This window comes from Anser anser (genome assembly GCF_964211835.1).
Source record: "Anser anser genome assembly, chromosome: 31".
Taxonomy (NCBI): Eukaryota; Metazoa; Chordata; class Aves; order Anseriformes; family Anatidae; genus Anser; species Anser anser.
The window spans coordinates 893138-918186 of record NC_139752.1 but is presented as its reverse complement, the minus strand read 5'-3'; the positions used below and the strand labels follow the sequence as shown (position 1 = coordinate 918186).

General features: G+C 51.1%; 1 protein-coding gene across 1 annotated transcript; it reads right to left on the bottom strand.

The window, feature by feature from the left end:
* Positions 1–17681: 17681 nt before the first annotated feature.
* LOC310888182 (olfactory receptor 14C36-like) lies at positions 17682–19710 on the bottom strand (the record flags this gene model as incomplete). Its single annotated transcript, XM_083814632.1, has 1 exon — positions 17682–19710. The coding sequence occupies exon 1, from the start codon at positions 18606–18608 to the stop codon at positions 17682–17684; it is 927 nt and encodes a 308-aa protein (XP_083670758.1). The 5' UTR covers positions 18609–19710.
* Between the last annotated feature and the right edge of the window lie 5339 nt (positions 19711–25049).

Genomic DNA, 25049 nt, shown 5'->3' with positions numbered 1-25049 from the left:
TGCTTTCCAGACCCACTGTTCATGGCAGATGTATGCTGGGTGCCCCAGTCCTTGCACCCACCATGATGCTGCCTTATGCTTGATTGCTGATTGCCCCCAGACGTGCCACCACCACCCCAACCAGAACCCTTTAAACCTGTCGTTTGCAGCCCAGTTCCAAGTCCTGGGGTCCGATCACCTCAACATGGCTGTCGTGGGAGGGGATGTCATGTTGCTCTGTCACCTCTCCCCCAGGCTGAACACAGAGCAAATGGAGGTGAGGTGTTTCTGCTCCCAATTTTCCATCTACGTGCACCTCTACCACAGCACACAGGGTGTCCTAAGAGCACGCTGTTGAAACCTAGAGGCAAAATAAAGACATTTTCTGGAATCTAGTGGCCTCCAGTGGCCTCGCAGGGCTTTCTAGTGCAATCTCAGGAACACTGTGAGCCGTCTCTGGTCCTCTGCTGTATTCTAGATCACCCATAGGTCTACCAGAGCCACCCAGTGCCCTCTAGCTCCCCTGGAAAGCCTCCCAGTGACCCCCAGTGTCCTTTAGGATGCCTCAGAGGCCTCCCAAGGCACTCTAGGGTGTCCTACGAGCCTGCTGTTGCACGCTAGATGCAAAATAAGGAGTCTTCCTGGAATCTAGTGGCCTCTGGAGGCCTCACAGGGCTCTCTAGTGCACTCTCGGGCACACTGGAGGCCTCTTGTCGTCCTCCACTGCACTCTAGATCCTCTGTAGTTCTACCAGAGCCACCCAGTGCCCTCTAGCTCCCCCGGAAAGCCTCCCAGTGACCTCCAGTGTCCTCTAGGATGCTCTAGAGGCCTCCCAGGGCACTCTCAGATGCCCTACAAGCCTCTTCTTGCACACTAGAGGCAAAATAAGGACACTTCCTGGAATCTAGTGGCCTCGACTGGCGTCGCAACGCTCTCTAGTGCACTGTCAAGCGCACTGGAGGCCTCCTCTCATCCTCTGCTGCACTCTAGATCCTCCACAGGTCTACCAGGGCCACCCAGTGCCCTCTAGCTCCCCTGGAAAGCCTCCCAGTGACCTCCAGTGTCCTCTAGGATGCTCTAGAGGCCTCCCAAGGCACTCTAGGTTGTCTAAAGAGCCTGTTATTGCAACCTAGAGGCAAAATAAGGACACTTCCTGGAATCTCGTGGCCTTTGGAGGCCTCAGAGGGCTCTCTAGTTCACTCTCAGGCACAGTGGAGGCCTCCTGTGGTCCTCTGCTGCACTCTAGATTCTCTGCAGGTCTATGAGGCCCACCCAGTGCCCTCTAGCTCCCCTGGAAAGCCTCCCAGTAATCTCCAGTTTCCTCTAGAATGACCTAGAGGCCTCCCAAGGCACTCTAGGGTGCCCTACGAACCTCGTCTTGTACACTAGAGCCAAAATATGGACTCTTCCTTGAATCTAGTGGTCTCCAGCGGCCTCACAGGGCTCTCTAGTACACTATCATGCACACTGGAGGACTCCTCTCATCCTCTGCTGCACTCTAGATCCTCCACTGGTCTACCAGGGCCACCCAGTGACCTCTAGCTCCCCTGGAAAGCTTTGCAGTGACCCCCAGTGTCCTCTAGGATGACCTAGAGGCCTTCTGGGGCACTCTAAGGTGTCCTACGGGCCTTGTCTTGCACCATAGAGGCAAAATATGGACTCTTCCTGGAATCCAGAGGTCTCTGGAGGCCTCGCAGGGCTCTCTAGTGCACTCTCAAGCACACTGGAGGCCTCCTGTGGTCCTCCCTTGCACTCTAGATCCTCCACAGGTCTACCAGGGCTGCCCAATGCCCTCTAGCTCCCCCGGAAAGCCTCCCAGTGACCCCCAGTGTCCTCTAGGATGCTCTAGAGGCCTCCCAGGGCACTCTAGGGTGTCTTACGAGCCTGCTGTTGAAACCTAGAGGCAAAATAAGGACACTTCCTGTAATCTAGTGGCCTAACCCTTATTATGACTATAAAAAAAGTACGTCACCAATTCCTCTCATCAAAAAGTGCTCCCAACGTAAGCATTTGATTAGACCTGAACTCCCTTGGGAAGCCTTTACACAACCCCACACACAAAGGCTCTGCGCTTTCTCTCTTTCCAAACAACCCTAACTGTAGCCCTAACCCTAACACCAATTACGACTCTAAAAAACACGTATGTCGCCAATTTCTCCCATTAAAAAGTGCTCCGAACGGAAGTCTTTGGGTAGACCTGAACTCCCTTTGGGAGCCTTTATGCAACCCCTCACACAACAGGACTCTGTGCTGTTACGGTTTAACCCGGCCGGCAGCTAAGCACCACACAGCCATTCGCTCTCTCTCTCCCCTCCCTCTCTGGGATGGCGGGAGAGAATTAGAAAGAAATGAAAACCTGTGGGTTGACATAAAGACAGTTTATTAGGACAGGAAAGAAAGGACAATAATAATAATAATAATAATAATAATAATAATAATATGTACAAAACAAGTGATGCACAATGCAATCGCTCACCTCCCACTGACTGATGCCCAGCCTATCCCCGAGCAGCTGGTCCCCCCACCCTGTCCAGCCACCCCATATTAATTGTTCAGTATGACGTCAGATGGTGTGGAATACCCCTTTGGCCAGTTTGGGTCAGCTGTCCTGGGTCTGTCCCTTCCCAGCTCCTGCTGCACCCCCAGCCTGCGTGCTGGCAGGATAGTGTGAGAAGCCGAAAAGTCCTTGGCTTAGTGTAAGCACTGCTCTGCAACAATTAAAACATCAGTGTGTTATCAGTATTATTCTCATCCTAAATCCCAAACACAGCACCATACCAGCTAGTAGGAGGAAAATTAACACTATCCTAGCTGAAACCAGGACACCTTGACAAACTAACAAGGCTAAGGATGTACCCAAGGCATTGTTACGAGAAATACTACTGAGATTTGGGGTTCCTGTGGTAATTTCATCAGATCATTTCATCACTTCATTGCAAAGGTCATTCAACAAGTCAGTAAGCTTCTGGGAGTAGATTGGCAACTACATACCTTATATAACCCTCAACTGAGTGGTCAGGTAGAGAAAATGAACCACCTAATTAACCTACAGATTGTAAAATTAGGACATGAGGCCAGTTTGTCCTCGCCTCAGTCATTGCCTTTAGCACTTCTGAGAACCAGGACTAAGCCCAGGACCAAGGAGAGGTTGAGTTCTTTTGAAATAATTTACAGAAGGCACTATACGGTACAGTTTGGAATATCAACTCAGACCGGCAGCGAGATATTGACAGATTATATAATAAGCCTGCAGAAACAGCTCCAAGAAGTAGAGAAATTAGTCTTGGGAACTAGAGCTCGTGGGTTAGACAGACCAGTGCATAATATTGAACCCAGAGATTATGTATATGTTAGATCTTTTGCAGATACACCTTTGTGACTGAAGTGGGAGGGTCCCTTCCAAGTACTACTGACCTCTCGCATGGCTATAAAGATCAAGGAACAAGCATCCTGGATTCACCATACCAGAGTCAAGAAGGCCACTAAACCACAACCGTATCCTGGGATGCATCAAGCACGGCATTGCTAGTCGGTCAAGGGAAATGATTGTCCCACTCTACTCTGCACTGGTGCAGCCTCACCTCAAGTACTGTGTGCAGTTCTGGGCACCACAGTACAAAAAGGACATTAAACTGTTGGAGGTTGTCCAGAGGAGGGTGATCAAGATGGTGAAGGGCCTAGAGGGGAAGACATATAAGGAGCGGCTGAGGTCACTGGGCCTGTTCAGCCTGGAAAAGAGGAGGCTGAGGGGGGAACCTCATCGCAGTCTACAACTTCCTCGCGAGGGGGAGTGGAGAGGCAGGTGACCTATTCTCTGTAATCACCAGTGATAGGACCCGCGGGAACGGTGTTAAGCTGAGGCAGGGGAAGTTTAGGCTGGACATCAGGAAGAGGTTCTTCACCGAGAGGGTGGTTGCGCACTGGAACAGGCTCCCCAGTGAAGTAGTCACTGCACCAAGCCTGTCTGAATTTAAGAAGCGATTGGACAGTGCACTTAGTCACATGGTCTAAAATTTTGGGTAGACCTGTGCAGTGCCAGGAGTTGGACTTGATGATCCTTATGGGTCCCTTCCAACTCGAGATATTCTATTCTATTCTATTCTATTCTATTCTATTCTATTCTATTCTATTCTATTCTATTCTATTCTATTCTATTCTATTCTATTCTATTCTATGATTTGTACAATGGAGGTCAACACCTTCTGGACCTTTATGACTTCATTTATGAAGACATTAGTTTGGTTCTTTGTAATTACAGCTTTAATTAGCATGTCTGATGCGGCTGTTGATGCTAACATGTATGATTCACTTGTGAAAAGCATTGTAAAATATACTAATATTAGTGATTGTTGGGTATGTGGACAAGCTGGCGACTTTACCTCCCCACTCCTTGGAGTCCCAGTAACTGGACTGAATTGGACCCGTATGCATTGCATGATATCTCTTATATTTGCAAGACAGAGAACCGTACTATGGAACAAGTAACTTACCAGATGGTACTGATAAACTCCACTGTCCCATTTATCAAATACAGTGCCTCCAACCCGAATTTGGGCTGAGTGGAAATTGGTCAGAAATCATGTTAGCAAAAGAGTTAAATAGGCCAAACGTAAATACTCAGCAAATTATACAAAGAAAGGGAGGACAGAAGAAGAATGGAAATGGGCAGATTGCTTATTTAGTAGAAGTACGTATAATGACTCTTTAGCAGTAAATGCAACCTGTAATCTCCCAGACGGATATTGGTGGCTTTGTGGAGATTTAAAAGATAGGAAGCAGTTACCTAGAAATTGGACTGGGGATTGTATTATGGGTCACTTAGCCCCGCCTCCCCCCTCCCCCCCCCTTGCAGATGCTCCAAAGAGACTTGAAAGGAATAGTACGAGGCACATGGAGAAAATTTAATAAACAAACCTCTACCAACCCCCTAGTCAGATACAATGCAGGTATCACAGCTTTGTTAGGTCTCTAATTCCTTCATTAGCTGTGTATCTGTTAGAAAGGGTCATAGTGAATATTTTGGCTGAGATGGAAATAATAGCAAATTCTACCGCTGATGCTCTCTTTCTCCTGGACAAAGAACTACAGTCCTTGAAAGGAGTAGTAATGCAGAACAGGAAGGCCCTCAATATCATAACAGCCGATGTAGGAGGAGTCTGTACTTTAATCAATATCAGTTGTTGCACCTATGTTGATGAATCTAGGGAAATAGAGACCAACATTCAGAAAATTTGGGAACATGCCAAAGTTCTCCATCAAGTATCTCAGGATGGATCTACCTGGACTCCAGGTAGATGGATGGATCTACCACGACTCCAAGAGTTGTGGGATAAATTAACCTCATGGTTGCCCAATTTCACCTGGCTAAAACAATTATTTGTATTATTAATTTTATTAATCATCTTAGGAATTCTGATATATCTGTTGCTAAAGTGTTTTATTTTTTGTAGTAAGAATGCCCTAACTGACTATGAATCCTGGAAAAAGCATCAACTTTGTCAGAAGATAGAATCAGGAAAATACTTTAGGAAGTGCTTAGAAAAAAAAAAGTATTTTGTAGAAATAGCTAAAAGAATTTACTAACGGTTTAGAAAAGAGGGGAGAGGGACTGAAGTCAGAAATAGATGTCAATGGGTTAACTGTAGAACTATAGCAGATCTACATAAGTCACACAGTGCTGATTTTGCAAGTTTTAGCTAACACTGTGTGCTGGGTCTGGCTGGGATGGAGTTATCTTTCCCAGCAGCAGCCCATACAGTGCTGTGCTCTGCACTTGGAGATAGAACAGCAGTGGTATCACACCAGTGTTGTGTTTATTGCTGCACAATACTGGCACTGCATCAGGACTCCCTCCAAGCCCCCAAGAGCCAGTAGGCTGGGGGTGGGTAAGTGATAGGGAGGGGACATGACCAGGGCAGCTGACCTAAACCGACCAAAGGGATATTCCATGCCATATGGTGTCACACTCAGCAATAAAAGGTGGGAAAGGGGAAGGGGGGGGGGGGGGGGGGTGACCTCTTGTTGTGGAAGCGTCTGTCCTCCTGAACAACTGCTACGCATATTGAGACCCTGCTTCCCAGGACATGGCCAACCATCGCTCACTGATGGGAAGTAGAGAGTAACTGCTTTTCTCTCTCTGTGCTTCCGTGTGGCCTTTGCTTTTTTTTTTTTTTTCTTTGCCTTTTTTTTTCCCCTCTCCCTTTTCCCTTTAATTAAATCATCCTTATCTCAAACCTTGAGCTCTTTGTGTCATATTTTCTCCCCCTTCCTCTTTGAGGAGGGGGAGTGTGAGAGCGGCCGTGGTGGAACTCAGCTGTCCACCTGAGTAAAACCACCATACACTAACACAGATATATTTTGTAAATCAACCATAAGGACAGGACTGAGATGGGAAGAGTGTTGTCAGACACAAGGACAGGACCGAAACAGGAAGTATGTTGTATATTGACCACAAGGACAGGATGACCCTAAAGGTAACCAGCAAGAACTGACTTGGACTGCTAAAGTTTGTAAAGGAGAGGAAGGGTCAAAAGTTTAGCAGTGAGGAAGACTTCTGGCCTTCATCAAAAGACCACCAGAGTATGCTGGATGACCACCCGAGGACTATAGAGTACATGCAAATAGGAGCGGGAACCTATGTTAATGATTCTTTGGATACCTAATGAATATGCAAGAGACTTATGTGGGGGGGGGGGAGAAGTGAAATGAATATGTATAAATCTCATCAATATAAGCACCCTGGTAGTAACCGTTGGTGTGCAAGCTAGGAGGAGTGATCCACCTTGCACCCAGTGCTGCAGTAAGCATACCTGCTTTATAACTCTCCTTGAGCTGTGATGTTTGTTTCCGAGCATCACAAGAAAAGCAAAGGAAAACAAAGCAAAGCTGGGCCAGAAAAACCAAGGAAAGCAGGGCCAGGAAAGGCAAAGCAGAGCCAGGAAAAGCAAAGCAAAGCAGGGCCAGGGAAGGCAAAGCAAAGCAAGGCAAAGCAAAGCAAAGCAAAGTAGCACAAGGAAAAGCAAAGAATTGCCAGGAAAGACAAAGCAAATGAAACCAAAACAAAGCAATTTGAGGCAAAGCAAAGCAGGGGCAAGAACAGCAAAGGAAAGTAGAGAAGGAAAAGCAAAACTGTGACAGGAAGAGGAAAAACAAAGAGAAGTGAAGCAAATGTAAGCAGCTGGCAGCCAGCCCTCCTGCTGGTTCCAAGTGTCTGTTGGGGAAATACTGGAGGGCCCTCATGCCGGGTAGAGCTGGTGGCCAGAGTTGGACAGTGGCTGTACCCTGTTCGCACGCTCCCTGGATTGCTTCACACCTCTTAGTCCACCGTGACAGGAGGCAAGAACCATGTCTTGCTTTAGCTGGTTTAATATTTATTTATTTATTTATGCATTTATTGTTGCCTTTCTTCCACTGTAGTTGTGGGAATTATGTAGTTACTTATCGTCGTTGAAAACCTCACCCAAAACCATCCGGAGAAGAATAGCTGTGGGGCCCACCTGGCGGCTCACCGCACAGCTGGGGCCACAAGATAGATCTTGCTGGGTGGCCAGACCTGCTGCCCCCATCCGCCAGCTCTGAGGGGACAGTTGCCGGGCTGTGGGGAGGCCAAGTTGTGCATCTATACTTACGTGTTCATAAATATATCAATTGACTCATTGGCAAAATCGGTGGGACAGTCTGTGAAAGAAGCCTAGCACAGCAGAGCAGAGCAATGCAAAGGAAAGCAAAGCAAGCCAAAGAAAAGCCCTTCTAGGAAAAGAAAAGCGGCATCAGGAAAAGTAAAGTCAAGCAGGGCCAGGAAAAGCAAAGCATAGCAGGGGCAGGAGAAGCAAAGCAAAGCAAAACAGTGCTGCGAAAAGAAAATGTGTAGTTACTTAGTGTCGTTCAAAATCACACCCCCCCACCCGCCCCAGACGAATAGGGGCCCGTTGCCGGGCTTTGGGGAGGTGGGCGTTTGAGAAGGCGAGGGTGCGGCCATGGCCCCTGGTTGCCTCAGGCCACCGGTTGCTCTGACGTCAGAGGCTCTTGCTCAGCTGCAAGCGGCTTGCGACCTGTGCGACTCAGTGTGGCTGGCTGCCTGGCCAGTTTGCTTTAGCTGCTTATCATTATATAAATATTAAAAAAGTAAATATATAGTAATTAAAAATTAATAAAAATAAAAATATTAAATTAATAATTAAAAACAATGTAATTAAATGTTAATAAAAATAACAATAATAGAAATAGTAATAATAAGAATAATTTATGCTGCCTGTTTCCCGCTTTAGGAATTGAGTAGTTACTTATTGTCATTCTCACCCCCCACGTTCCCCAGACGAATCGGAATGGGACCCACCTGGCGGCTCACTGGGCAGTGGGGGCTGTGGAATAGACCTGGGGTGTGGCCAGACCCCCTGTCCCCGCCTGCCAGCTCTGAGGGGACAGTTGCTGGGCTGTGGGGAGTCCAACCTGTGTGACCTAGCGTGTCTCTGTGTGTGTAAATGCATCCACCGACCCATCGGCAAAATTGGTGGGACACTCTGCCAAAGAAGGCTAGCACAGCAAAGAAGAAAACAGCAAAGCAAACCACAGCCTTGCAAGACAAAGCAAAGCAAAGCAGCACAAGGAAAAGCAAAATAGCACCATGAAAAGCAATGCAAAGTGGTGCAAGGAAAAGAAAAAGTAAAGCAGAGCAGTGCAGTGAAAAGCCAAATGTAGTTACATAGTGTCGATTGAAAATGCACCCCCCCAGCCGTCCCAGATGAATTGGGGCCAGTTGCTGGGCTATGGAGAGGTGGGCAGGGAGCCTGCGCCGGTGCTGTTCGAGGAGGCTAGGAGGGTGTGGCAGCGGCCCCCAGCTGCCTTGGGCCACTGGCCACTCTGACGTCATGGGCTCTTGCTTGGACACTAGCAGCTCACCGACCTGTTGGACTGATGGTGTATGTATGTGGAAATGTATCGATTGACCCATTGGCAAAATGGGTGGGACAGTCCGCAAATGAAGCCTAGCACAGCAGAGCAGAGCAGAGTAATGCAGTGCAAGGAAAAGCAAAGCAGAGGAAAGCAAAACAAAGCACTGCCAGAAAAAGCACGCCAAAGGGTGGAAACCGGCTACGTTGCAGTGGCGCCGGGTAGACCTGGCGGCCGGTTTCTGATAGCGGTTCTGGCTCTGACAGACCCGTCCCCCCCTCCTAGTCCGCCGCCCTTCGAGCCCGAGGCCCCGGCTGCCTCGGGCTGCCGCTCACTCTCACCTCAGGGGCTCTCACTTGGACACTAGTGGCTCGACAACATGCGCAACTCAGTGGTTTGTATGTCCCCGTGCTTGCATGTGGATGCGTGTCTGTGGCAACTCGGCCATCGGGCGATGGGAAAAACGATTCCTCAGTAGCTCAGTCCAAATACAAAGCAAAGGAAAGCTAAGCAAAGCCAGGCAGCTGGCGGACGGCCCTCCTGCTGGCTCCGCGGCAGTGGTGGCGGGTAGACCTGGCGGCAGGAGTCAGGTAGCACTTCTCCGTGTGCCTGCTCCCCTGCCTCCACCCCACCTCGTAGTCCACCGTGACAGGAGTCGAGGCCTGTGGCTTGCTTTGGTCGGTGGGTTGCGTTTTTAGCAGTTTCGATTTGCCGACGGCAACTCGGAGGTCTGGGTCTCTTGGTCAATGGTGTGTGGCTCACTACCTGCGAGACTGAGCACACGCATGCAAATGCATCCATCAGTCGGTCGGTAAAGCGATTCCCGAGTGGGTCCGTCCACACGAAAAACATTGAAAAGACCCGAAAACACCTGGAAAGGCGCGAAAAGGTTCGAAAAGGCCTGTATGAAGAGCGAAGAAAGGCAGATCGACGGTGTTAGGTCCCGGCCGGCAGGTCTTCCCCACCTTGGGCGTTGCGGGCGCCAAATATACCCGTTGCGGACGGCAGCCGTTAGGTCTTCCCGTCTCCTCCTGCGGCCGCCAGGTCTACCCGGCGGCGGTCGCCATACTTGCATAGCCCGTGGCGACCGCGAGGTGTCGCTGCCGGGCCGGCTGTGAGAACGGCATCGGGGTCTAGCCGGCACCGACGGACGCGCGCGCGCGCACGCGTTTCGAAAGGCATCTACCTGTCGGTCGGTCAAACGATTCCCGAGTGGGTCCGTCCACACGAAAAGCATCGAAAAGTCCCGGAAAGTCCAGAAAAGGCCCGAAAAGGCCCGGAAAGGCGTGTATGAAAAGCGAAGAAAGGCAGACCGACAGTGTTCGGTTCCGGCCGGCAGGTCTCCCCGCCTCCTCCTGCGGTTGCCAGGTCTACTGTATCCTCCTGTGGTCGGCAGGTCTACTCGTGTGCTCGTACGGTCAGCGGAGGTGATGCTCGCCCGCCCTGTGGTTGCAGCTCGCTGTGCTGTCCGTCGGCCCGCGGTCACGTCCCCTCTCTCAGTAGCCGGCATCGGCGTGAGGAGAGGGGCAGTCGTTCAGGGTCGTGTCAGTGTCGGTTGGGAGCCGCGGTTCTGTCAGGGAGCGCCTTTGGAAGGGGCTGCGTGGAGTGGCCCCGGCCTCTCTGTGCGCGCGTGGCGGTGCCAAAAAGGCAGACAACTTAGTGGTGAATCACTTGGCTCGTGCGTTGATGAATAATGCAGCTACCTGCAAGAATTAATATGAATTGCAGGACACATTGATCATCGACACTTCAAAAGCACTTTGTGGCCCTGGGTTCCTCCCAGGGCTACGCCTGTCTGAGCGTCGCTTGACTATCGCCTATCTCCCGGGGCACATTCCGTGTGTCCGGTTGGCTCATGGAGAAAGGGGAGCAAGCTGTGGTGTGTGGCATCATCTGCTTGGCATGGTGGGTCGGGTGGCGGTGTGTTTTTTTCTCGATTCGCGACCTCAGGTCAGACGTGGCAACCCGCTGAATTTAAGCATATTAGTCAGTGGAGGAAAAGAAACTAACGAGGATTCCCTCAGTAACAGCGAGTGAAGAGGGAAGAGCCCAGCACCGAATCCCCGCCCTGTGGTGGGGCGCGGGAAGTGTGGCGTATGGAAGCCCCCATCCCTGGCGCCGCTCTCGGGGGGCCCAAGTCCTTCTGATGGAGGCCCATCCCGCTGACGGTGTGAGGCCGGTAGCGGCCCCCCGGCATGCCAGGCCCGGGGCTTCTCGGAGTCGGGTTGCTTGGGAATGCAGCCCAAAGCGGGTGGTAAACTCCATCTAAGGCTAAATACGGGCACGAGACCAATAGCCAACAAGTACTGTAAGGGAAAGCTGAAAAGAACTTTGAAGAGAGAATTCAAGAGGGCGTGAAACCGTTAAGAGGTAAACGGGTGGGGTCCGTGCAGTCTGCCTGGAGGATTCCACCCAGCGGGCAGAGGCCAGTGGGCGTGGGCACCGTCAGATCCCCGCGTCCGCCTCCCCTCTGTCCCCCCTTCGCTGGGGTGGGCGGTCGGGGGGGGCGGTCATGCCAGGGACTGTCCCGCCCGTCTGGCATCTGGCCCCTGTCAGGTACATTTCATCCGTGGCGATGCGCCGCGATCGGCTCCGGGTTGGCTGGGAAGGCCTCCGGCGGGCAGGTAGCCCGTGGCCGCGCAAGCGGCGGTGGGTGTTAGAGCCGCCGGGCCCGGACGTGTCGCCAAATCCCAGGGCTGAGGGAGAGGACCACTGCCATGCCCTCCATCAGGGCTGCGCGGGGTGGGGGGCCAGCTGGGCCTGCCGGCCCCTGGCACCGCTGTCGATGGGGGTGGACTGCGGTCAGTGCGCCCTGACCACGCGGTGCCACCGGGCCGGGCGCAGCCATGCCAGTGCACCCGGGGTCTGCAGTGACATCGGCTACCCACCCGAGCCCGTGGCGCAATGAAGGTGAGGGCCGGCACGCGCCGACTGAGGTGGGATCCCGGGGCGCTCGTGCGTTGGGCCCCAGGCACACCACTGGCCCGTCTCACCTGCACCGCCAGGGAGGTGGAGCGTGAGCATCCGTGCTAGGACCCGAAAGATGGTGAACTATGTCTGGGCAGGGCGAAGCCAGAGGAAACTCTGGTGGAGGTCCGTAGCGGTCTTGACGTGCAAATTGGTCGTCCGACCTGGGCATAGGGGCGAAAGACTAATCGAACCATCTAGTAGCTGGTTCCCTACGAAGTTTCCCTCAGGATAGCTGGCACGCAGGCGGGGGCAGTTTTACCCAGTAAAGCAAATGATTAGAGGTCTTGGGGCCGAAACGATCTCAACCTATTCTCAAACTTTCAATGGGTAAGACACCCAGCTCGCTGGCGTTGGAGCCGGGCCGTGGAATGCGAGCGCTCAGTGGGCCACTTTTGGTAAGCAGAACTGGCGCTGCGGGATGAACCGAACGCTGGGTTAAGGTGCCCGATGCCGATGCTCATCAGAGCCCAGAAAAGGTGTTGGTTGATCCAGACAGCAGGACGGTGGCCATGGAAGTTGGAAGCCGCTAAGAAGTGTGTAACAACTCACCTGCTGAATCAACTAGCCCTGAAAATGGATGGCGCTGGAGCATCGGGTCCATACCCGGCTGTCGCCGGCGGTGCGGAGCCTCGAGGGCTAGGCCGCGACGAGTAGGAGGGCCACTGTGGTGCGCCTGGAAGCCTGGGGCGCGGGCCCGGGTGGAGCCGCCGCAGGTGCAGATCTTGGTGGTAGTAGCAACTATTCAAACGAGAGCTTTGAAGGCCGAAGTGGAGCAGGGTTCCATGTGAACAGCAGTTGAACATGGGTCAGTCGGTCCTAAGCAAAAGGCATGTACAAGGCCCCAGGATGTATTTGGTGTTGAGTCCATGGACCTCTGATGCTGAGAGGAGATAGCACAGGCTGCACAAGAAGGGAAGGTCAGAAGAAATGCTGAAGTTTCTGGGAGTGTTAATTGGTCCCACTGGGGACCATTACCACCACAGCTCCCCTGTGGACTTGTTAGAGAAGAAAATGGGAGGCAGTGATGACGGGCAGGCAAAGGCAAAGTAAAGCCGTCCCTGATGCTAAAGAAACCTTGATGTGTTTTATCAATGCAAATACCAAGGCCTGACACCCAGCCTCTGGGAAGAGAGCTTCTGTCCCTCACACTACTCTTCAAAGGGCGGTGGGATACAGGGTGTGTGATGGGAACAAAATGACAACAGTACAACACCACTGCACAGGGCTGCAAGACGGCCACATGGTTCCAGTGCCAGGAGCACAATGTGTCATCTCATAGGCCCCAGTGGCAGAGACAAAAGCCATAGCCAAGGGGACAAAGACCTCTGTTCTGTCAGGGTCTTCCAGCCCTGGATATCTCCCCACAGGTTGTCCTAGCCTGTTGCATGCCTGAACTCTTTTCCCTGCAGCCTGGAGACATCCAACCTGCTTCCCCACCACAGCATCTCCCTACCTATACTAAGGACTCCTCGTCCTCACTGTCTTTTACCTGAAACACAAAGCCATGGGCTGAACCAGACTCCCTCTGAGTCACCACAGCACTGCCCTTGGAGTGGTATTTCTTCCTCCTCATCACCACTCTGGACCTCCAAAACAGCAGATTGTAGTGGCTTTCCTTTCTCATGCTCTTTCTCCCTCCCCAGCATGTGCGATCATCTCTGAAAGCAGTTTTCCAGCTCTCAGAAGCTCCTACAAGAGTGCTCTGAGCCTGTGCTTCACCAGGCCTAGGAAGCTCAGGTCTCTCAAGCTCCACACACATAACCTCTCACCCTGTCTTGGCACACCTCCTGTGAACCCTCTCAATTCCTCCCTATTCCTTCAGAAAAGGAGCCCCACACTGGGAAGCCCTCTTCCAGTTAGGGCCACACCAGTGTGGAGTCATAGAAGATATTAAGTCCCTTGCCTGGGTGGACACACTCCTCCTAGAGCATCCCAATGTGGACATGACCATATCCGTATTTAGCACTGCCGGCTCATATGGCATCCCTGCATCCCTGGTTGTGCCCAGGCTCTTTTCCTCCTGATTGCTCTTCCTGCAGTCCGATCCAAGCCTGCTATGATGTATGGGGTAGTTCTGACCCTGATGCAGAACATGAGAAGATGGGAAAGACAGGCTCTCTTCTCCTTGGAAAACAGAATGAGATTCATTTGCCAAATCCCAGAGTTTCACAACGTCCTCTGCAAGGAAAACTTACCCTTGATGGATGAGTCTCAGGTTAGGAACCACATAAAGAAACTGGGCATCCTGAAGTCCATGGGCCCTGATGGGATTCCCCCGTGAGTGCTGAGTGTGGTGGAGGAGCTCTTTCCCCAGCTCAACTGTAGTTCAAAGTTCACTCCTGTTATATCATTGCTCTTTTAATGTGCAAAAGATGTAACAGGTGAGTATGAAAAGACACTCCCTGATTTTGTCTAGGACCCTGCAACCTACATCATAGGTTAATCTGGGAAATACCAGAACTGCACATTAAGGAAGGTACTGGAACAGATCCTGGTCATGGAGGTCATCTTCAAGCATGTGGAGGATAAGGTGATCAGGAGTAGTCGGCATGGATTCCTCAAGGGGAAATCATGCTTAACCAATTGGATAGCCTATGATGAGATGACTAGCTGGGTAGGTGAGGGGAGAGCGCTGGATGTGGTATATCTTGAAAGACTTTGACACTGTTTTCCATAAGATCCTCATAGACAAGTTCAGGAAATGTGGCCTAGATGAGTGGACAGTGAGGTGGACTGACAACTGGGTGGGTGGCAGAGCTCAGAGGGTTGTGCTCAGTGGTGCGGTCTAGTTGGAGGCCTGTAGCTAACGGTGTCCCCCAGGGTTCAATACTGGGTCCAGTCTTGTTCAGCTTGTTCATCAATGACCTCCTTTTCTTTTGGCTCTATATCAAGATCTGCCTTTGTCCCAGCAGCTGCAGAGCCTTCCGAGGGGCTGGGGCTGTGGTGGCTATGCCCAGAGCTCTACCGCAGCCTGTGGCAAGGTGACCATGAGCGTGGTGACCATGAGCCCTGCCTGCCCTACTCCTGCCATGCTCCGTCAGGCAGCTGCAGCAGAGGGGACCCACAGCCAGCCCCTGGCTGGGCTCTGTCACCCGCCTCTCCAGTGCCATCACTGCTGCCTTGGGGTGCTCTGTGATGCACTGGGTGACTTCACAAGGCCTGCCAGCCAACACATCTCCTGCAGGGCATTCAGGCTGCACAGCAGCAGGGACCTCACCACTGCCCTTCCAGCCCCCTCCCCTCGGCCCTGGTCTTGTCTCTGCTGGCAGGAGCAGCCTTGGGAGGTGCTTCCTGGCTTCCCCTCGCCTCCTGCCAGCTGCTGCCCACTCAGGCTTCAGGCACAAATGTGGCCCTGCACCAACACCACAGCTTGTGCTGCCTTTGCTGCCTCGCCCTGTCTGCTCCCTCAGCTCCTAGTCTCTGCCAGGCCCTATGTTCCACAGCCAAACGCATCCCTTTGCTGTCACCACCCTCTCCACAGCCCAGCGGGATGGCAGAGCCAGGGCAGGACATGGTACAGTTAGGCCCTGTAGTGCCCATGCAGAATGCTTGTGGCAAAGTGGGAGCTGAGAATGGGCTCTGTGGTGTGGAGAAGACGCCATGGGGAAAAGGTGAGGTTAAATAGCAGCTTTGCAAGGGGGGTTCTCCATCTTGGTGTGGCAAGGGAGGCTTCTGGCCACAAAGACGCAAGGGATGGGTCAGCCATAACTTCTCTGGGACACCTGTTCCAGTGATCACCACCCCCAAATGAAAGAATGCCTTCCTTATATCTAATTTAAAAGTACCTTCTTTTGGTTTTAAAACATTATCCATTGTCTCATTACTATACTCCCTGAGGCCCCCTTTAGGTATAGGAAGGCCACTATAGGGTCTCTCCAAGCTGAATAGAACCAGCTTTCTCAGCCTGTCTTAACTGAAAGGGTGCCCCAGACTTTCAGTCATCTTTTTGACCTTTTCTAGACTCTAATACTTCCACTTAGCCTTGTTGAACCTCAGGAGGCCCTTCTCTCAAGCCTGTCCAGGTCCCTATGGATGGCATCCCTTCCCTCCCACATGTCAACTGCATCACTGAGCTTGGTGTCATCAGCAAACTCGCTGAGACTGCACTCAGTCACACCGTCCATGTCACTGACAAATGTTATAGCACCAATGCTATAGGCCCATCATAGAAGGCCACTGGATTTGTCATCCATGATCTGTCTTTAGTGAAGCCATGTTGTCTATCACCAACAGCCACCAGTCAGTTGTCACCACTAGTCCAGAAAGGCAGAGTAGTGTGAAATGGCAGAGGGGTACTTGCAATGAACCTGTGCAAGGAGCGTGACAGAAATCTCACAGGAACACTGGGGGTTGTTTCTAGAGACCCACCCAGAGAAATGTCAGGGCTCTATAAGATGCCCACATCTGAGCTGGCCTCGTGCACTGCTCATACACACACGGCTTTTCAGAGACATGAGTCCCTGCCTTGCACACACAGGCAGTGCACTGCAGTACTTGCAGTGTCCCTCTGGCTCCTGCAGCCACTGCCAGAGGCTGGGAGACACCTCAGACCTGTGGTGCATTGCCCTGCTCTGCCCTCTTCTGAGATGTCCCAAGGCATGAAGAAAGGGCACAGGGAGCTCGGGGGTTCAAGGAAGCACATCCCAGAGCTGCATTCAGGTCTTGTACTTTGGACTAGATGGTCTCTGAAGGTGCCTTCCCCCTGAACTGTTCTGTGCTATTCAGGCAGTTGCTCCATGGCTGTTACGCTAGAAAGAAGGGACCTGAAGATGCTGTCTGCCCACTGGCTTTCATGACCCCCCCCTAGAGATAGCAGATGGCCTTTGTGCTTGCTCGTGTTCCTCTCTCCACATACATATGAATTGCCTGCTGGCAGTAGCAGCAAAGGGTTTCTGTTCCCATGTCTCCCCTGCACATGGAGAAGGCCCTGCTCTTCTCCTGGGACATCCCATCTCCCAGGGAGCCTCTCTCAGGTGAGCATGTCTTTGCTGGCCTGGCCGGCCATTGCTGCAGCCCCTTGCCACGCTCTCCACCGCCCCAGCTGGTGGTGCTGCTCTGCAGAGCAAGGGGGCTGTGGTGCCCGGGGCATGGGGGTTCTGTGCATGGCCATGCTGGTCAGACTCAGGGGCAGAGCCCGCTGGTGGGGGCCCTGCCACTGACCGCCTCCCACAGCAGCTCTTCTGTGGCCCTGGAGTGCTCACAGGTGCCTGGCCTGGCAGAGCGAGGAGCCTCTTTGGGCTCTCTTCCTTGGGCACATTCGGATCTGACAGCAGCTCTAAAAGCAGACATGAGCTTTCAGTCACGGCCCTTTTAGGATGGAAATGCTGTTCTGGAGACCAGCTGTGTCACCCAAGTGCCCACTGCCTATCCCTGCCTGTGGTCCCAGCATAGCCACACAGCAGCACTGGCACCAAGCTATAGGAGCATCCAGGCCTTACACCACCAGCAGGGCTCAGAAGGAGAGGGTGGCAGTGGCAAGAGAGCACCTCTTGCATGGACCAGAGCTGGTGCTCCCTGGCTGTGCTGCTGGGCCTGACTCTTTTCCCCTCCACTTCTGCACATGGGCACTGCCTCTGCAGAACAAGAAAACATCTCAGAGGAAGCATATAAGACAAAAAGGCACTTTAATTTGTTTAAATACAAAAGAAAATGAAGAATTTCTTTGTGGTCTAATATTCTAAGGACAAAACTGGGAAAAAATATTCAGCATAAGATCACAGAAAACACAAAAAGGACACAACAACAAAACAACACAAAAACAGAGGTCAGGCTTGGCTGTAAACCAAGGAGTAGCAAGAGTAGCATTATGAGTGATTTGTGAAAAAAAATCAGACTGTTATGGCCTACGAAATATACACTGTCTTAATTTTCCACACGGCATCCTTGAGCTCCTGGTTCCTCATGCTGTAGATGAGGGGGTTCAATGCTGGAGGCACCACCAAGTACAGAAATGCCAGAACAAGATCAAGGGAAGGGGAGGAGACAGAGGGGGGCTTTAGGTGGGCAAACATAACAGTGCTGAGAAACAAGGAGACCACAGCCAGGTGAGGGAGGCATGTGGAAAAGGCTTTGTGCCGTCCCTGCTGGGAGGGGATCCTCAGCACGGCCCTAAAGATCTGCACGTAGGACAGAGCAATGAAAACAAAACACACCCACAATAGAAAAGCACTAACCGTAGTAATTCGAACTTCCCTTAGGTAGGAGTCTGAGCAGGAGAGCTTGAGGATCTGGGGGATTTCACAGAAGAACTGGTCCAGGGCATTGCCACGGCCAAGGGGTAATGAAAATGTATTGGCAGTGTGCAGCACAGCGTGAAGAAAGCCACTGCCCCAGGCAGCTGCTGCCATGGTGGCACAGGCTCTGCTGCCCAGGAGGGTCCCGTAGTGCAGGGGCTTGCAAATGGCAATGTAGCGGTCATAGGCCATGATGGTGAGAAGGGAAATCTCTGATGAATAGAAAAAGAGTATGAGAAAGACCTGTGCAGCACATCCTGCATAGGAAATGGCCCTAGTGTCCCAGAGAAAATTTGCAATGGCTTTGGGGAGAGATGTGGAGATGCCTCCCAGGTCGAGGAGGGCAAGGTTGAGGAGGAAGAAGTCCATGGGGGTGTGGAGGCGGTGGTTGCAGGCTACAGCGGTGAGGATGAGGCCGTTGCCCAGGAGGGCAGCCAGGTAGATGCCCAGGAAGAGCCCAAAGTGCAGGAGCTGCAGCTCCCGTGTGTCTGCGAATGCCAGCAGGAGGAACTCAGTGATGGAGCTGTTGTTACACATTTCTTGCGTCTGAGCAAGGGAGCCTGTCCAAAAGAAGAAATGACAGTGCAAAATTTAAGGACTTCTTTGACTAAAATCCATTGCATGTCTCAAAAAACACCACACAAACAACATACTGCCTCATTCATTTCAGGAAGAGCTTTCTGCAGCTGCTTGGCTTACCTTGGGTTGGTGCTCTGAGGGTGCCACAACAAGCAGGGGGCTCTGCTATGGGCTCTGCAGCAGTCAGTCCTGGTCTACAGCAACAGGTAAAAGAGAATCTGGACTGATCAGAGAGGTCCACTGGCCAGGGACATCTCCCCATTTTCAGGTCATGAGGAAAAGGTCAAATAATTCCTCAAGAAATAACAAAGGTGATGTTGGTACTGTCTAGGCTGAGGTGTATGAAGGGATTTTTTGAGATGCCTCATGGACATGCAGCAATGCTCAAGGAGCCTTGGTGTCTAATACAGATGTTATTTCTCCATTACCATCAGACTGTTTCAGCACATGGGCATGAAAATAGAAGAAGATTGTAAAAACTGCATTGCCGTCAGGTAGCTCTTGCCTTGCAATTCTGCTGGCGGTGGGTGGTGTGGCCATTCTACTTCAGCTTGGGGTGGTGTGGGGCTGTGAGCAGCCTGCCCCAGGCAGCAGGCTCTGGGCAGCAGTAGGACCCCGCCCAGCCCTGCCAGGGGGGCTCCTTCCACCTGCAGCTTCTCACCGCAGCCCCTGGGCAGCTTCCCAGGAAGGCTGAGTGCTGAGCCTGGCAGGCGACAGAGGCCCTGCCCCGGCACACAGCCCCTGGAGCACAGCAGGGACCCTGCTCTGCACCACAGCCTTGGTCAACCCTGTCTGCACCCCTGGCTGCACAGCCTGCAGCCAGCCTCAAGAGAAGGGAGCCCTCGGGCCCTGCACACTGACCCTGCAGCACACAAGCCCTGCATGCCCTTCAACTCCAACACCGAGCGTCCTCCTGACAGCTCCCATCAGCTGAGGGATGTGCCAGCTCCAGGAGAGCCTGGCAGGGTGTGCAGCAGCACTGCCCTGAACCCAGAGACATACCATGGGGCTGTGAAGATTTCTCCCCCAGTGAGCTCTCCTCTGCCTGCCCGCTCCACCCTCCCCCCCCCCCCCCTACGCCCAGGGTGCCTTGAACCTCTTTCCCCCTTCTCTCCTCTCCCCATGTCAGCTGCAGGCAGTGCCCCCAGCCCTGCTGCACCTTGCAGAGGAGTTGCTCCTGTGTGGCTGAAGCAGCTTCTCAAGTAGTCCAAGCCTAATGCAAACTCCAAAGCCTCTCTCAGTGTTAACGGTCCCACTGAGGGACAGTATTGACAAAGGCTCCCCATGGACTTGTTAGAGCAGAAAGGTGCAGGCAGTGATGATGGGGAGACCAAGGTGGCCCTGAGGCTGAGAAAACCTTGATGTGTCCCATGAAGTCCAACAGTCGGGCCCTGACCCCAGCCTCTGGGAAGGGAGATCCTGTCCCTCCAGTGGGGTTTAGGGCTCTTGCTGGGTCAGTTCAGTGTGGGGATGGGTAATGCCAAGTACAAAGCCACAGGTGGTCATCTCCTAGGCTCTTGGAAGGGGATAAGAAGGCATCGAGATCCTAATGCTCTAAGGATAACGTGTCTCCTCATAGGCATCACTGACAGAGACAAGAGCCAGAGCCCAGCAGACAAAGCTGTTGGCTCTGTTGGGGGCTTTCATCTTGCAAAAGATCCTTTACCATAACCACCACTGTGGTGGTTGTCCTATGCTGTTGCGTGTCTGTATCTGTTTTCCTGCAGGACTTCGGTATCCACACTGCTTCCCCACCTTGCTCTCACCTGAGCACCTTCCCAACTTGACCGACGTCTCCCCACCTGCCCTCAGTAATCCATGAAACACAAAGCCAGATCAGACACCCTCTGGGTGATCTCTTGCACTACAGCTCTGCTCTTCAAGTAACATTTCACCTCAGCCCCCATCTCACCACGCCCAAACCTGAATTTTGTGATATTCTTTCTTTCATGCTCTTTCCTACAAAGAGGCAAAAATCCACCATCACTGCAACCACCCCTCAAGCAGTCTCAGCCTATTTTTCTACTGCCTGGAGCCTCCATAACTTAGGGCCAAAGAAGCCCAGGTCCCTCAGCCTGTGCCACACTGCTCCAGAAATTGCCACAGCAGTACTGAGTCAAGGGGGATGATAACCCAAGTGGTCTGGGTGGCCCCCATTGCCCCTAGTGCAGCCCTGTAGGGAGCTGGCCTTGCTCCCTGTCAGCATGTCCCACTGGCTCCTATGGTGTCCTTGTAGAACCCAGGCCCATTTCCTCAGGGTCCCCCCATAGCTGCTCACGTCCAACCCTGCCCTGATGGATGCAGGTATTCTGCCCCACATGCAGCACTGGCCACTTCTCCTTGCCAACTTCAGGGGGTTTCTGTTGGCTGAAGGCTTGAGATTCCCAAGGTCCACTTGCACCGAAGCTCCATTTTGTCACCTGTTCATGGTTGGGTGCAGGTGGCTCGCCCTGATGGTGGTGACTCACATACGATAACAGTGTGAGGATTGTCAGGACTCTACAGGCACTAAGGGAGGTACTTGTTTAGTGGCATTTCTGACCCAGGCAAGAATTACCATGAGAAATATCTCTGAAACACCCAATGACACTACAAAGCAAGCAAAGCCAGAATCAGAGGGAATGCATGTTGGACTCTTTGTCTGCTAGGGCATTTTACAGGAAAACATGCACTATGGATCCCTCCAGCAGCTGGACTTGGACCCATTGTCTAGCCAGGAGCTTGCCTCATGATCTCCTCCCATTCCCTAAACACATAAACTGTAATGAGTCTCTCCTGTACAGAATCACTGAACTTCTGATGCTGGGAGCCAGCAAGCTCCACCATTTACCTGCCTCTGCCTCCTTCTCCTGTTGATTTTGGTCAAGAGTCCCTTTCTCATTCATACCAGCCTCCTGCCACCTTTGTTTACTTCCTGTGTGTCAGGTTGGATCATTCATGAGTTTGAAGAGGTGACGATAGAACAAGGAGCAATGGTTTGAAACTTAAAGAAGCGTAGATTTAGATTAGATATGAGGAAGAAATTCTTTCCTTACCAGGTGTGATAAATTAGCGGGTGTTTGTTCATTGTCTTTAAAAGGAATTCAGAGGATCTGCTGAGAAGATAAGGTTTTGCAATTTACGACCTTGTTAAGGGGGAAGACTAAGCAAGTAGATAGTGGGGAGGGGGTGTTGGATAAACATCCTTGGTAAAACAAAGACTCTGTGAAATACTGTTTCCCGCTTCACTACCCTCCCCCTTGAACACGAGCACAACGCATGATCATTGAAAGAAAAACAACGACCCCCAACAACGAACTGCGCAGCTTCAGAAGGTCCAACAAGTCCTGACAAACCAAAACTTGGATGCTATAAAACGGCGACACTGAAAAGGGAAAGTTGCGTGCTGTGGTGGAGCGGAGACTCCCCAGCCGCCCAGCGCTGTTTTGCTTGTGCCTGCTTACTTAATTAATAAAATATTTCTGATAGACCAAGAAATTTGTATGGTCTCACTTATAACAAATTTGGTGCCGTGACTCAGATGAAGGCGGATTGACTGGGAATCCCTCTAGGGGAGGCGTCCCGCCAATTATGGCGGCCCCGGGAACGGGAAATCCCGCTCGAGCCCTTCACCGACGAACCCAAAATTAGGCACAAGCAAATAAAACCGGTAACCCCAAGCAATCTTTGTGCACGAAGACCGAACGAAGACCCACGGGGTGGGTAAGTATAGGCCGGTGATCCGTTCGGTTGGGGTTGGTGATCCCGGAGTGCGTCTGTGTGAGACGTCCGATTGCGGACGAAGTGAGTGCGGACCCCTCAGTAGTGCGGTTCCCACATCCCGCGAGGGACTGGGCCACGACCAGGGGGAAGCGGCTCTGTGTGTGTGTGAAGGCACTCCGGAAGATGGGACAGAAGAAGAGTAAGCCTTCTGGTCCCATGGGTGGGGTAATGCCTAGTGCTAGGTTGCCCCCTATTCCCCCAGATAGTCCACTGGGGTTAATGATTAAGAATTGGAGTGATTCCCCTTTTAGGCGGGGAAAGGATAAAGTAAAAATGATTCATTATTGTGTTGAAGTTTGGGGAGGTAGGCAAATTATTGGCCCATATTCGGGTCGTTTGAAGACTGGGTTTGCCAAGCCTGAAACATTTATGTAAGTGCAAAGGAACCTTTTTGTTTAGAGGAGAGCGAATATGCGAGCCTTTGGATTGGCTCAGAGAATCGAGTTAATCTGTACCCTCTGTACCCTTTAAAAGAAAAAGGAGGGGCAAAATTACAAATTGTGGAGCAAGAGATAAAGTACCTGGGTCACCAGTTAAGTAAGGGGACTAAGAAGTTAGACCCAGGCAGAATCAGTGGAATATTGGCTTTAGCATCCCTGCGAACTAAAAAGCAGGTACGGCAACTGTTAGGGTTGACCGGATACTGTAGACAATGGATAGAAGATTATAGTGGAAAGGTTAAATTTTTATATAACAAGCTGAATAAGGATGGATTACTCAAATGGACAAAAGAAGATGAGGAACGACTGAACAAGTTAAAGGAGGAACTAGTACGCCCCCCCCAGTGTTAAGCTTACCAGATTTAAGGAGGCTGTTTTGTTTTTTTTTTTTTGTGAACAGCGCAGAAGGCACAGCATACGGAGTGCTGGCCCAAGAATGGGCAGGGAGTTAAAAAAAAAAAAAAAAAAAAAAACACCTGTGGCCTATTTGTCTAAATTATTGGATCCGGTTAGCCGGGGTTGGCCAAACTGTTTGCAGGTAGTGGTAGCTGCTGCCTTGTTAGTGGAAGAAGCACAGAAGATCACTTTTGAGGGGGAAATCAAAGTAATATCTCTACACAATATATGCGGGGTACTGCAACAGAAGGCAGAGAAATGGATCACTGATGCCAGATTATTAAAATATGAAGGAATTTTGATTTCCTCTCCAAAATTAACCTTAGGAACAACCTCCCTACAGAACCCTGCTCAATTTCTTTATGGGGAACCAAATGAGTCCTTAGGACATGATTGCCTCCGAAACATAGAAGAGCAAACGAAATTGAGACCTGATCTAGAGGAGGTGGAATTACCCATCGGTGAACAGATATATGTGGATGGTTCCTCGAGAGTAGTCGAGGGAAAGCAAAAATCAGGATACGCGTTAGTAAACGAGAAAACATTTGAGATAGTGGAATCTGGACCTTTGAGCCCTAGCTGGTCTGCCCAAGCTTGCGAGCTATATGCCATATTGCAGGCCCTAAAATTGTTGAAAAATAAAAGCGGTACAATATATACAGATTCAAAATATGCTTATGGGGTAGTACATACATTTGGTAAAATATGGAAAGAAAGGGGGCTCATCAATTCACAAGGAAAGGGTTTAATACATCAGGAATTGATTACCCAGGTTTTACAAGCTATCAGAGAGCCCAAAGAAATTGCTGTAGTACATATAAAAGGGCATCAAAAAGGCCTCACCCCTCAGGTTAGGGGTAATAATCTAGCAGATCAGGAGGCAAAAAGAGCAGCATTAATGAGTATAAGAATTATAAGAACGAGGGAAGATTGCCCAGACTGTGGGAAATACTTAATACTTATACTTAATATATAATAATTAATATAATAATTAATAATATAATAATATATAATGATGCTTAATATAATACTTAATACTGTGGGAAAGGCTTAAAGGAATTTCCATGTTATGATTGCTGGAGTGAATGGGGAGTTGATGGGATTGAATGCAATTGTTCAGAGGAAGAAAGCCCGCCTTATAAAAACTGCTACAAGTGCGGGCCGACTAACTCCCTGTGGTCGAATGGACCCAGTCCCCTCCCCTTACTCTGTTTCACTCTTACAGAAGAAGACAAGATGACACAAATGGGGGTTCGAAAAAAAAAAAAACCGATAAAGGGAAATGGGTACTGCCTGATGGACGGGAAGTGTTACCAAAATCAGTAGCTATGAGGGTGCTACGGAGATTTCATGAACAGACGCACTGGGGTACTCAGGCGTTGGTGGATCAATTTGCCACATATTATATGTGTATAGGGATTTATAATATAGCAAAGAGGATCGTAAATGATTGCATAACTTGTCGGAGGGTAAATGCTCAACACATGAGAAAAAGGGTCCCGGGAGGAGGACGAGAATTGGCACATCGACCTTTTGCAAAGATTCAATTAGATTTTACTGAACTTCCAAAAACGGGGCGATATAGATACTTGTTAGTTATTGTAGACCACCTCACAAACTTTGTTGAAGCATTCCCTACGGCAAGGGCCACAGCTCAAACCGTGGTAAAGATATTATTAGAAAGCATCATACCCAGATACGGGGTAATAGAAGCAATTGACTCTGATCGAGGCCCACACTTTGTGTCAAAGGTATCCCGAGACACGATGAAGGCTCTGGGAATTAAATGGGAATATCACAC